We start from the raw sequence: 14,081 nt of genomic DNA, 5'->3' as shown, positions 1-14,081 counted from the left end.
AGGAAGATCAAGAGGGAGGGTATATATGTATACAGATAGCTGTTTCACTTCGTTGTACAGCAGAGATTAACACAACATTGGAAAGCAATTATACTTCAGTTAAAAAAAGAAAGAATGAAATAATGCTATTTGCAGCAACACAGATGGACCTAGAGATTATCATACTGAGTGAGTGATATAAGTCAGAGAAAGACAAATCTCATTATCACTTATATGTAGAATCTAAAAAAAATGATACAAATGAACTTACTTATGCAACAGAAAGGAACTCACAGACATATAAAAGAAACTTATGGTTTTCAAATGGGGTACTTGTGGGGGGGATAGATTAGTAGTTTGAGATTAATGTTTACATACTATTATATATAAAATAAACTACAGGGATCTACAGTATAGCACAGGGAACTGTACTCAATATCTTGTAATAACCAATAATGTAAAATAATCTGAAAAAGAAAAAATACATTTATATGTATCACTGAGTCATTTTGCTGTGCAAAATTATGGATTAACTATAATTCAACTTTTAAAAAGAGAGTGAAAGTGAAAGTCGCTCAGTCGTGTCCAGCTCTTTGCAACCCCATGGACTGTAGCCTGTCAGGCTCTTCTGTCCGTGGAATTCTCTAAGCAAGAATAATGGAATGGGTTGCCATTCCCTTCTCCAGGGCATTTTCCTGACCCAGGGGTCAAACCCAGGTCTCCTGCATTGTAGTCAGATTCTTTACTGTCTGAGCCATCAGGGAAGCCCATAAAAGAGGGTAGTGGCATTTTAGCTTGCCCTGAGCATATCTCAACTTCCCAACTCAGCAGAAGCTTTGAAGACAATCAACTGCATCCCTGTTACAGGTATCTAATACTGGAGAAGAGCAGATCTTGTACTCAAAGAACCATAGCTGTTTTGACCTCTCTGATGGTTCTCTGAAAGGTTAGTTTTAAGAGTTTGTCCTTCTTTTGCCTAACTCACAATTCTCCCAGAGCTGAGGAGGTTACCTGGGGATAATTGTCAAAACAATATGAAGGCAAATGTATTAATTGATGATACCTGGTGCAAGGAGGGCATGGCAAGCCACTCCGGTATTCTTGCCTGGAGAATCCCCATGGACAGAGGAGCCTGGCAGGCTACAGTCCATGGGGTTGCGAAGAGTTGGACATGACTGAGTGACTAAGCACAGCACACAAGTACAAGGATATACAACTAGTATAAATAATTGACTAATAAAAACTTGCAGGGAAAGGTTGAGGATTAAGATGCTTTGGGAAACAAAGGCTTTGAAAATCTCCCACATACTCTGAGAAATCTAGAAGGCCACATGTATCCCCAGGGTTGGGTACATGATTAGATAAGACCCAAGACAACCCTGGAGTCTTTTCCCTACCCGACCATCAGGCTTTTATGCAAGCAGGAAGTGAGGGCTAAGACAGTGTTGTAATCTGCCTGACTGTGTCTTGTTGGCTTGCCACAACACAGTCACACAGCTCATCTGCAAATACTAGATTGGGACTCTTTGTTGTTATTATTTATGGTATTCAAAGAAATCTCTTGGATCACTAGCTGATTCCTAAAATAATGAAACCAAGACTTTAGGGATCATAATGACAAAGAATATAAACTTTAGAATATTAGTTCAGAAAAGTCACTAGACAAATGTACAACAAGCAAAAACAAACCCTGAGAGAAAAGAGAATCTGATTTCCAGAGTTGCCACATTATAATGCTTAAAATATCTGCTTTTTTAATATGGCATTGATCTTTTTTTTTTTTTTTTTTTTTGTAACTTTAAACACTTTATTTTGTATTGGGGTATATAGCCAGTTAACAATGTGGTGGTAATTTCAGGTGAACAGTGAAAAGACTCAGCCATATATATACATATATCCATTCTCCCCCAAACCTCCCTTCCATCCAGACTGGCATGTAACATTGAGGAGAGTTCCATGTGCTATACAGTAGGTCTTTGTTGGTTATCCATTTTAAATACAGAGGTGTGTTCTTAAGGAAAAGTTGCAAAGAAAAGGCATGCAAAGAAAAAGAAAATTGGCCCATACTTTGTGGAGGAGGAATTAAGAGAAAGTGTCCTTGGGGAAGCCCAGACATTGGCCTTCCTAGACAAAGACTTTAAAAATTTTAAATGTACTCAGAGAAGTAAAGGAAACCATGTGAATGATATCTAACCAACTGGAAAAGGTTAATAATGAGATTTAAAAAAATTTTAAGGAACTAATAAATTTTGTAGCTGTGAAGTACAAAAATTGAAATGAAAAATTATTTGAAGGGTTCATCAGGTTATCTGAGCAGGTAGAAGAAAGAATTGGTGACCTTGAAAACTATTTATTGAGATTATCCTTTTTATAGAAGAGAAAGAAAAAAGAATGGGTAAAAGTCAGAGACCTGTGGGACACTACCCAGCATACCAACATAAACATAAGGGGCATCCCAGAAGGGGAGTAGAGAGAGCAAAGGGCAGAGGACATTTGAAGAAATATATCTGAAAGTTTTCCAAATTTAATGAAGTATATGAATCTGCAGATCCAGGAAGTTCAACAAACTCAAAGTAGAAGAAATGCAGAGATCCACGCTATGACACATAATCAAACACTGGGCGATAATGACAAAGAAAATCTTAAAAAAGAAACAATTCTTCATATATAAAATATCTGCAGTATAAGAACAGCTTATTTGTATAGGAAAATATGGAGGTCAGAAGCTAGTAGGATAAACATATTCAGTTTCCTGGTAGAAGAAAAAAATTGTCAACCAAGAATTCTATACTTGGCAAAATTTCAAAAATGAAGGAGAAATCCGTACATTTTATGATAAACAAAAGCCAGGTGTTTGTCTCTAGTAGACCTGCACTTCAAGACGCTCTAAAGGAAATCTTCAGTCTGAGATTTAAAAAAAAAAAAAAGTAGACAGTAACCTGAATACATGCAAAGAAATAAAAAACACTATAGAAATAACTATATAAGTCAGTGTAAATGTAGTATTTTTTAACTCCTCATTTTTCCCATTTGAATTAAAAGTGAACTGCACAAAATAATAATTATAAACCTATGTTTATGGGCACACACTGTATAAAGCTGTGATTTATAATTCTAGCATAAAGAATAAGTGCTATATTGTTGTTGTTTAGTCGCTAAGTCGTGACTGGCTCTTTTGCGACCCCTAATGGACTATACTCCATCAGGCTCCTCTGTCCATTGGATTTCCCAGGCAGGTATACTGAAGTGGATTACAATTTCCTTCTCCAAGGGATCTTCATGACCCAGGGATTGAACCCACATCTCTGCTTGGCTGGCATCTTCTTTACCACTGAGCCACCTATATAGCCAAATGCTATATAGGAACACTTTTGTATACTACTGAAACTAAGCTGATATTAATTCTAGCTAGATTGTTATGAAAGAAGATGTTAATTATAATTCAGGTCACCTACTAAGAAAATAAGCAACTAAACAAATATATATGTATGTATATATGTGTGAAGAAATGAGAGTGGAATGAAGCTGGTACATTTAACACAAGATAAAGCAGTAATGAAAGAAATGGGGGACAGAAGAGAGCATAGGTGAAATAGCAAAATGGCAGAAGTAAATCTGTCCTTATCAGTAATTATGTTAAATATAGTTTCATTAAAGACTCCAGAATCTGTTTGTAATGCAGGAAACTTGAGTTTGATCCCTGGGTCAGGAAGATTCCCTGGATAAGGGAGTGGCAGCACACTCCAGTGTTCTTTCCTGGGACTGAGGAGCCTGGCAGGCTAGAGTCCATGGGGTCACAAAGAGTCAGACACTCCTGAGTGACTCACACTTTCACTTAAAAGACTCCAGTGAAAGATACAGGTTGGCAGAATGAATTTTTTAAAAATGATTCAACTATATGCTATCTACAAGGGACTCACTCAATATATAAGAACCCAGCTGGCTTAATGTGAAACGAAAGTAACAGATACTTCATGAGAAGAATAACCTCTGCAAGATAATGTAGCTAAATGATATTAATATAATACAACATATACTTTAAGACCAAAATTGTACAATAAAGGAAGAAGGACATTTTTTGGTGATGAAAGAATGAATCCGTAAAAAATATATAACAATTACAAACATATATGCATCTGAGAAAGCCACAAAATACATGAAGGGAAAACTGGCAGAATTGAGGGGAGAAATAGGCCGTTCACCAGTAATAGTTGGAGATTAAAGCAACTGAAACTCTATACTTTGCTGGTAAACGTACAAATTGGAATGACCCATTTGATAAACATTTTGTAAATTAAGGTTAAGCAGGTGCTTGTCATATAGCTCAGCAATCCCACTTCTGTATTTATCTAAGAGAAATTAAGACATTTATCCATGCAGTAATTTGTCTACACATGTTCATAGTAGTCCCAGATTGGAAAGTAAAATATCCAACTGGTAGTGGATAAACAAATTATGATATCCAGAGAATGGGACACTGTAAAGCAGTGGAAAGGAATAAACTAATAATATATTCAACATTATGAAAGACTCTTAAAAGATTTATTCTAAATGAATTAATTCAGACACAGGAGAGTATGTATGATTGTACTGATTTGATATTCATAAAGCTTTAGGGGTAGAAAGTAGACAGCTGGTTGCTAGGAACGAAAGGGTATGGGAAGGGGAAAGAGACTTATTGCAAAAAAAAAAAAAAACCTAAGAAAACTTTGTGAGTGGTAGAAATGCTTTACATCATGATTGTGGTTTCATTTATATTGGTAGGCCCAATTGTGAAAACTCATCAAATTATAGGTTTAAAACTTGAAGTCTTTATTGTATGTAAATTATACCTCAATAAAACTGACCCAAGAATGAAAAAAATTATAAACACAAAAAATGAACATTGTGAAACCAAAGCGTAGGGTTGGGGCAGAAAATATCTGAAGTAACAAGATTTTTTTTGGAGTAAGAAAAAATGGAAATAAACTTTTGACATTTGTGACAGTGAGAAAATTAAACTTATGGGGATATAGTCAAAAAATTACTCAGAATGAAGTTTTAACCTTAAGTTACTTTATCAGTTGAAGTAGAAATGATCTAAACAACTCAAGGATTAGAACAATATTCTAATTTCTCCTTCCTGAAAAAATGGTACAGATTTATTTATTTTTATTTAACAAATACACATATGGCACTTATAATGTACTATATCTTTATAAAGATAAAAACAAGTTAAATAGAAGTTGATGAGATCTAATTCTTTGAGCATATTGGTAACAAAAGAGCCTATGAAAAGGCTAGCCAAAAAAATGGAGTAAATAAATATCCCACATTATGGCTGAGAAAAAGTATAATCATGATAACAAGGAGACTAAAAGTGAGGAAATGTAGTATACAACATGACACTAATAAATTTAAAACATTAATAAAGTGAGTCATTATCTTAAAAAGTAAATAATGAGAATTTAATTATAATAGAGTATTCAGTCTTAGCTCTCATTATTCCCATATTTTAATCTTTTGCTCCAAGCAAAGGGATCTGTACACAGTTCCCTCAGCATAACTTGTATTTCCCTCTGTGTCTTCATTATTGCTCACTTCTCTCTCCTGTTAATGGCATTTTCTTTTCGTGTACTCAGATACTACTTATCTTTCAAGCAGGTACACTTTCCATTTCCTTGAGGAAACTCCCCCTAGCATCTTAGGTGGTAATGAGCACTTGTGACAGTTTGCATTTGTTACCTACTCAGCTTTGCAGAATTATGTGCCTTTTAATGCTGTTTCTTCCTCTTCCTTGTGGAGAATAAATATCTTGAATAGCTCCACTATGTATATACCTCATCCGTGCTGTATATAACTCTTATTATCCCCCATATTCTAGTTTAGTTTATACAGAATATGAACTCTGGAAATAAGTATTTAATTGATTGTTAAAAGTGAATCAAGACAAGATTCAAGTTAGGGAAAAGTGCTTAACTACCATTTCAGGTAGAGTTAGGATATCTTTGTTTGGTATTATAATTTTCTAGTTAAATGTGCACAAATCGGAGAATGTATTCAGTCTTTTCCACTTGAAGCCTCAGATGAAGAAATGTTTTGATATAATAGACAACTTCTTAAGCCTCAATTTCTTTTCTGTAAAATGAGGAAAAGACGTATTTTTTAAGACTTCGCAAGACAGTACATAGCTTCTGGCGTATGTGCCTGGAATGCATTGAACCCTACATAATTGTTTTTTCCCACCTTCATATGAGGTCACAATTGCAAGTACAGTGTGGATATTTCCCCATTTTGATATGCATTAATATTTTTGGCTGAGAGCAGTGAGCACATTGAGAGCATCCCTGCCTCAGGTGGTAAAGAATCTGCCAGCAACCCAAGAGACTTGAGTTCGATCCCTGGATTGGGAAGATCCCCTGGAGAAGGGAATGGCAACCCACTCTAGCATTCTTGCCTGGAGATGGACAGAGGAGCCTGATGGGCTACAGTCCATGGGGTTGCAGAGTTGGACATGACAGAGTGACTAACCCTCACTTTCAGTGAGTGCATGATAAAGAATCTGCCTGCAATGCAGAAGACCCAGGTTCAATCCCTGGATCAGGAAGATCCCCTGGAGAAGGGAATGGCAACCCACTCCAGTATTCTTGCCTGGGAAATCCTGTGTGCAGAGAAGCCTGGCAGGCTGTAGTACATAGGGTTGCCAAGAGTTGGACACGACTGAGTGATTAACACTTTTACTTGCAATGTGCACATGTAGTTTGAAACATACATAATTTAATGTTTAATTCTAATTTAGTTATTTCTTCATTCCCAAGCATAACCTATGGTAGATTGATTTTTTTCTCTCATTAGGCCTGGTGTAATTTGCATCTTTCAGGTTTTTATGAAGCAGTTTTTTGTTTTGTTTTTTTTTCACCAGTCATCGCTGTCTGGATTGGTGTACATTGTGATTAGTTCTTTCACAGGTCACTGATTAGAGGCTAGAACCCTTTGGATGAATGGTCAAAATTTAAATTTTGACCTCTGAAAAGAGAAATTGAAAAATTAAATCATTGTTAATATATTGTAAAAGTAGCATTTGCTGATTGTTGACCTATTGATGGCTTTTAAGTGCTGGAACACGCAAGCTGAAGCTTAGTTGAACAATGACAGAGAAGTGTTATTAGATTTTTGCAGACTTTTGGCATTTAGTCTGTATAAACAACAAAAGCAGAACAAAATAAATCTTTTGAGTATCTGGTCATCATTTCCACTGCCTTTTAAAATTACTTCTAGACTTCAATGACTATTCTTTACACAGAAGCACTGTACGAAAAAGAACTTACCATGATGCTGTGGTCACTCACCTAGAGCCAGACATCCTGGAGCGTGAAGTCAAGTGGGTCTCAGGAAGCAATACTATGAACAAAGATAGCAGAGGTGACAGAAGTCCAGCTGAGTTATTTAAAATCCTAAAAGATGGTGCTGTGAAAGTGTTACACTCAATATTTCAACAAACTTGAAAAACGCAGCAATGGCCACAGGACTGAAAAGGTCAGTTTTTATTCAAAACCCAAAGAAGGGCAGTGCCAAAGAATGTTCAAACTACCACACAATTGCACTCATTTCACCTGCTAGTAAGGTAATGTTCAGAATCCTTCTGGCTAGGCTTCAGCAGTACGTGAATTGAAAAATTCCAGATGTACAAGCTGGGTTTAGAAAAGGCAGAGGAACCACACATCAAATTGCCAACATCTGTTGGATCATAGAAAAAGGAAGGGAACTCAAAAAACACATCTACTTCTGCTTCATTGACCCTCTAAAGCCTTTGACTGTGTGGATAACAACAAACTGGAAAATTCTGAAAGAGATGGGAATACCTGTCTTACCTGTCTCCTGAGAAACCTGTATGCAGGTCAAGAAGCAACAGTTAGAACAGGACCTGGGACAACAAACAGATTCACAATTGGGAAAGGAGTGCATCAAGGCTGCATATTGTCACCCTGCTTATTTAACTTTATGCAGACACATCATGCGAAATGCTGGACTGGATGAATCACAAGCTAGAATCAAGATTGCCAGGAGAAATATCTACAACCTCACATACACAGGTGATACCACCCTAAGGGCAGAAAGCAAAGAGGAGCTAAAGAGCCTCTTGATGAAGATGAAAGAGGAGAGTGAAAAAGCTGTCTTAAAACTCAACATTCAAAAAACAAAGATCATGGCATCCAGTCCCGTCAGATCAGATCAGATCAGTCGCTCAGTCGTGTCCGACTCTTTGCGACCCCATGAATCGCAGCATGTCAGGCCTCCCTGTCCATCACCAACTCCCGGAGTTCACTCAGACTCACGTCCATCGAGTCAGTGATGCCATCCAGCCATCTCATCTTCTGTCGTCCCCTTCTCCTCCTGCCCCCAATCCCTCCCAGCATCAGGGTCTTTTCCAATGACTCATGGCAAATAGAGAAACAATGGAAAGAGTGGCAGATTTTATTTTCTTGGGCTCTAAAAATCACTGTGGACAGTGACTATAGCCTCAGAATGAAAAGACACTTGCTCCTAGGTAGAAAAACTATATCAAACCTAGATGGCATATCAAAAATCAGAGACATCACTGTGCCAACAAAAGTCCATATAGTCAAATCTATGGTTTTTCCGATAGTCATGTACAGATGTGAAAGTTGGACGAGAAAGAAGGCTGAGCACAGAAGAATTGATGTTTTAGAATTGTGGTGTTAGAGAAGACTCTTGCGAGTCCCCTGGACTTCAAGGAGATCAAACCAGTCAATCTTGAAGGAAATCAACCCTAAATATTCATTGGAAGGACTGATGCTGAAGCTCCAATACTTTGGCCACCTGATGCAAAGAGCCAACTCTTTGGAAAAGACCTTCATGCTGGGAAAGATTGAGGGCAGAAGGAGAAGGGGGCATCAGAGGATGAGACGGTTGGATGGCATCACCAACTCAATGGACATGTGTTTTTGCAAATTCTGGGAGATGGTGAAGGACAAGGAAGTCTTGCGTGCTGCAGTCCATGGGGTCACAAAGAGTTGGACATGACTTAGCAGCTGAACAACAACAACATTAATTTTGCATTGAATACCTCTTGAGGTACATTGATATTCAGCCATCTTAACCACCTTGTAGAAACTTAATATGGTTTCAAGATTAATTATGATTTTCATATTTTTGAAAAATAACCACCATTCTGTACCAAGTCCCTAACTCAGATATGTTTTTATGATTTTCTATCCTGTGAGGAAATATGCATTTTTCAATCTTTTTGGATTGCATTTATAGTATTGTAAAGAAGCAGTGTCAGAAATGGAATTGTTAAAATTCAGCATAGTAATATTCTTAATACTGGGAGGGGAAAAACATAGCCAAAGTTTTATTTTGGTATAAAAATTAGCAACAAAATAGCTAACAGTGATAAAACTCTTTTCTCTCCAGGGCCAAGGAATATGAGAGTTTATTGGAAGCAAAAAATTCTGGTTCGGACTCACCCTATAAAGCAAAGTGAGTATTTTAGCCTACATTTTATTTATTTGTCTCTTTAGTCTCTGCCTATAACAAAAGTTTACCTGAACCATTATTGTTTGCTTGTGGTCATAGACTTTTGTATCCGATGCCTAGGATATTATTCTTCTAACACCATATCATATATCCAACTGAGGATGATTTTGCCAGGGGTCATTTGTCTGCATCTGTGGATATGTGATAATATTTTTGTTATCACAGATTGGAAAAACTGGTGCAGCTGCCATCAAGTGAATAGAGGCCAGGGATGCCATTACCCTTTTTTCAGTGCATGAGATAGTCCTCCACAACAAAGGAGTATCTCATTCAAAACATCAGTAGTGCTGAGGTAGAGAAACCCTATTTGAACAAAGCAAGTTTTGCCAAGGCTGTACTGATTCTTACTCTGAGGAGATCTCGTTCAGGATTGTTGCTGGGGCCACTTGACAGAAATTAAAAGATGCTTACTCCTTGGAAGGAAAGTTATGACCAACCTAGATAGCATATTCAAAAGCAGAGACATTACTTTGCCAACAAAGGTCCGTCTAGTCAAGGCTATGGTTTTTCCAGTGGTCATGTATGGATGTGAGAGTTGGACTGTGAAGAAAGCTGAGCGCCGAAGAATTGATGCTTTTGAACTGTGGTGTTGGAGAAGACTCTTGAGAGTCCTTGGACTGCAAGGAGATCCAACCAGTCCATTCTAAAGGAGATCAGTCCTGGGTGTTCTTTGGAAGGAATGATGCTAAAGCTGAAACTCCAGTACTTTGGCCACCTCATTCGAAGAGTTGACTCATTGGAAAAGACTCTGATGCTGGGAGGGATTGGGGGCAGGAGGAAAAGGGGACGACAGAGGATGAGATGGTTGGATGGCATCACTGACTTGATGGATGTGAGTTTGAGTGAACTCCGGGAGTTGGTGATGGACAGGGAGGCCTGGCGTGCTGCAATTCATAGGGTCGCAAAGAGTCAGACACGACTAAGTGACTGAACTTAACTGAAGTGATTGGGTGTAAGTGTAATTACTAGGTGTACTAGCTAAGGAAACAAAAACATCGTCATTTTGTTTGTCTCAAATAGACTGCCAATAGCGGGGCCGTGAGAGAAGGGCACTCATATAATACTGCTGTTGGGAGTGCAGATCGGTATGGTCTTACAGAAAGGCCATGTGAATCTGGAGCTTAGGATGTCCAGTTTGGTTTTCTTTTACTTTTAAGATCTTTTATTCATTATATATACACGATTAAGTTCCAGTACTTACGGTTTTATTGTTTAATTATAGTTGATTTACAATGTTATGTTAGTTTCTGATGTACAGAAAAGTAATCCAGTTATACATACGTTGTTTTCAGATTATTTCCCATTATAGTTTATTAAAAGATACTGAATGTAGTTCCCTGTGCTGTACAGCAGGACATTGTTGTTTATTTTATATGGTTTGCTGGTCCCAAACTCATCTGATTTATCCCCCTGCTACTTTGGACATCCACTTTAGACTTCATACTGCCCAGTGAAATAATGAAAAATATGTGCAAATATTTATATACAAAGATAACTATTTTTGTTACTTTCAATAGTGAGAAACTCAAGAAACAACTTACATGCCACAGATGGAGGAATATCTATAAGCAGTTGTTAACTGCTTACAAGTTGTTAACTGCTAACAAGGGATATAAAAAAATGACTCACAAAAGTTAAAAGACAAATTGTACTCTTGGATAGAAGACAAAGTATAGTAAATTCTCTTTAAATTCTCCTACAAATATGTGATTTCAACAACATAACAACCTTCTTAAAGCTAGAGATAGAAGCATTTTAAAGAACATATAGAAAAATAAAATTTCCAGGAAAAAAATTTTTAAAGAGGGGAAATGAAGTAGGATTCAGCTAACAGGTGGTTAAAATAGTTTTGCATTGGCATGTAAATAGTAATACAAATTAACGGACTCGGTTTTTAAAAACAATCTAGAAATCTATCCAAAATTTGAGGAAATTTAATATATGACACAGTATAGTGTTGGCAGAGATGGCCAGAAGTTGCTGAGCCATTCCTGAAGGCATGGCCCTTTGCAATATAACTTTGCCACCTCTCCATCAACGGGTGGACTCTTACTAACCTTACTCTTGAATTTGGCCTTTTGACTTGTTCTGATCCCTAGTCTACTGCAGAAGCAGTGTGTGACTTCTGAGCCTTAGCTTCAGAAGTCTTGAAGCTTTTGCTCACAACTTTGCTTTCTTGTTCCCCTCTGACTGCCATGTAAGGAAGCTTGGGTCGGCCTCCTTGATGACGGATCACTTGGTCATGGTGAATAATCCTTTTAATATGCTGCTGAATCTGTTCGACTTGCTCTGTTGAGGGTTTTTGCATCAGTGTTTTTGCATAGTGTTCATCAGTGATGGGAATATCAGGCCAGATCAGGCCTCTGCTTGTGATGTCTCATTGGCCAAGGCAAGTCATTTTGTCAAGTCCTTAGTCACTGTATGAGGAGACTAGTAAGTCATGGCTAGCAAGATATACTTCAAGGGGGGACCTTTAATGTAATAGTCTGTTCTACAGCTTTCCCTGGATGCTCCTCTTACTTGACTAACTGCTCTTCTTCATTACCTGTTGCCTCATTGTTTCTTGTCTCTTTGAGCTCTGACATTAGCATGCCTTTGTCCTGAGAGTTCAGGTAGAGGATTATTCTCTTGGTAATCTCATTTATTTTCATGACTAAACAACTAGTATCTGGATGGACTTTATTTATTTTTTTTAATTTTATTTTACTTTTAAACTTTACATAATTGTATTAGTTTTGCCAAATATCAAAATGAATCCGCCACAGGTACACATGTGCTCCCCATTCTGAACCCTCCCCCCTCCCCCCTCCCCACACCATCCCTCTGGGCCGTCCCAGTGCACCAGCCCCAAGCATCCAGCATCGCGCATCGAACCTGGACTGGCAGCTTGCCTCCTACATGATATTCTGGACTTTAGATTCTTGTTTCCAATCCAGACCTGTCCCCAGAACTCCAGAATACAATATCCAGCTTTCATGTTAGCATTTCTACTTGGATGTCTCTCTGTTCACTTGAATGCCTTAGGTGAACATGTGTCAGGGTAGACTCCTGAAATTTGTTTTCAAAACTTACCCCTCCTATTTTTGTTTATCTTAAGAAATGGCAGGTCCATCCTTACATTAAGTCATCTAAAACTTTAGAGTCATCCTTTTTCTCAAAAAGCTTAATTATTGTAACTGATTGAAATAGGTAACCAAAAAGGAGATGAAAAGACATGTCTCCTTATAAAATTATTCTATTTAATAAATGAAAATGACTTTCTCCAATTTCCCTTCCCCCTAACCAGAAAAATTCAGTCCTATTATTGTTAGATGAGAGCACCACCAAGCAGCCATCTGCATTGGCTGGATGACTGGATCAGTGGGGGCAGAGTGGTGGCTGTCAGAGCCTGAGTGGACCAAAGAGGGGTGGCCAGATGTGAAGGTCCAGAGCCGAGCAGAGCCTCCATGTAGGGTAGGACACTATGGCCTGGTGTGGGGAATCAGAACCAAGTGAGGAGGGCATATCCATGGAATGTCATCCTTGCCCAGTCTGTCAGGGGAGCCTTGTAAAGGCTGTGAAACCTATGCATGGGTGAGAAGAGCAGAGGAGACCGGTGTGGGGAGTCAGAGCCAAGCAGGTAGATAATAGTGTACATAAACATGGATGGGTGATATGTTAGGGGGGTTGTTCCCATAAGTAAATATATTAAGGATGTTGGAAGACATATTGCTCACTGTTAGAGAAGAGAGTTAAAAAGTATACTCAAGGAGAATAGAAAATCCTGCAGTGATGAATTGGAATTTTAGATATCAGTTTTAACTTGTATTTTCCAACATATATGTAGAAATAAATATATGTAAAGTGTAGGGATACACACACACACACGACCTTGGAACAATGCGGAGTGGGGTTTAGAGGTACTGACCCTCTGAGCAGTCAAAAATTTGCCTATAACTTTTACAGTCAACCCTTCCCCTCTGAGGTTTTACATTCATGAATTCAACCAACCATGAATCCTGTGGTGCACACGTAGTGTAAAAAATCTGTATAAATGGACCTATACAGCTCAAAGCCCTGTTGCTCAAGCATCAGCTTTTTGTATATATAATTATATATATTTTATAATATTTATATAAAATAATGTACACACATTTTCTAGATCTTTCCACTGTGGGTGAGGGCCTGGGAACAGCAGCACCTTGATAGCATTGAGCACATCTAGTATTAAGTGTGAGGATGACATAGTTCCCTGAAGGGGTAGATGGGTTCTTTATTCACAAGAAAGGATGCTGGAGGCAACGATGAAAGATGTTCCCTATGGGACGCAGTATATGCACACTGGCTTTCTTCATCTTATATGAGGATTTCTTAAACTCTTACATTTAAAAATACAGGCTTAGGCATATAACTTAAAAATGAAAGGGGAACCTGTAGCCTTAAATTTAAACTATGTACCTCTCAAATAGAGACGGTTTAAAAGAAAAAATGGAAGTTAATATATTTATGTCTTCCTGCCCACCACACTAAAGAACAGGACACAGTGTCCCTTCTTACACTTATAAATCTTCCCAATGGTCCTA

At 37.9% G+C, this 14,081-nt stretch overlaps 1 protein-coding gene across 5 annotated transcripts in view; it reads left to right on the top strand.

Annotated features, from left to right (window-relative positions):
* The window catches only part of SCAPER (S-phase cyclin A associated protein in the ER), a 423,555-nt gene that overhangs the window by 185,210 nt on the left and 224,264 nt on the right, over nucleotides 1–14,081 (top strand). For all 5 annotated transcript variants that reach the window (XM_061394725.1, XM_061394723.1, XM_061394726.1 and 2 more), the window contains exon 22: nucleotides 9,397–9,462. In XM_061394725.1, coding sequence (XP_061250709.1) covers nucleotides 9,397–9,462 — 66 coding nt within the window. The remainder of the gene's footprint in view (nucleotides 1–9,396; nucleotides 9,463–14,081) is intronic.

Source organism: Bos javanicus, chromosome 21, assembly GCF_032452875.1.
Source record: "Bos javanicus breed banteng chromosome 21, ARS-OSU_banteng_1.0, whole genome shotgun sequence".
In the NCBI taxonomy this organism is placed as follows: Eukaryota; Metazoa; Chordata; class Mammalia; order Artiodactyla; family Bovidae; genus Bos; species Bos javanicus.
Note: the sequence above shows the minus strand (reverse complement) of the source record. Positions and strands in the feature narration are given on the sequence as shown.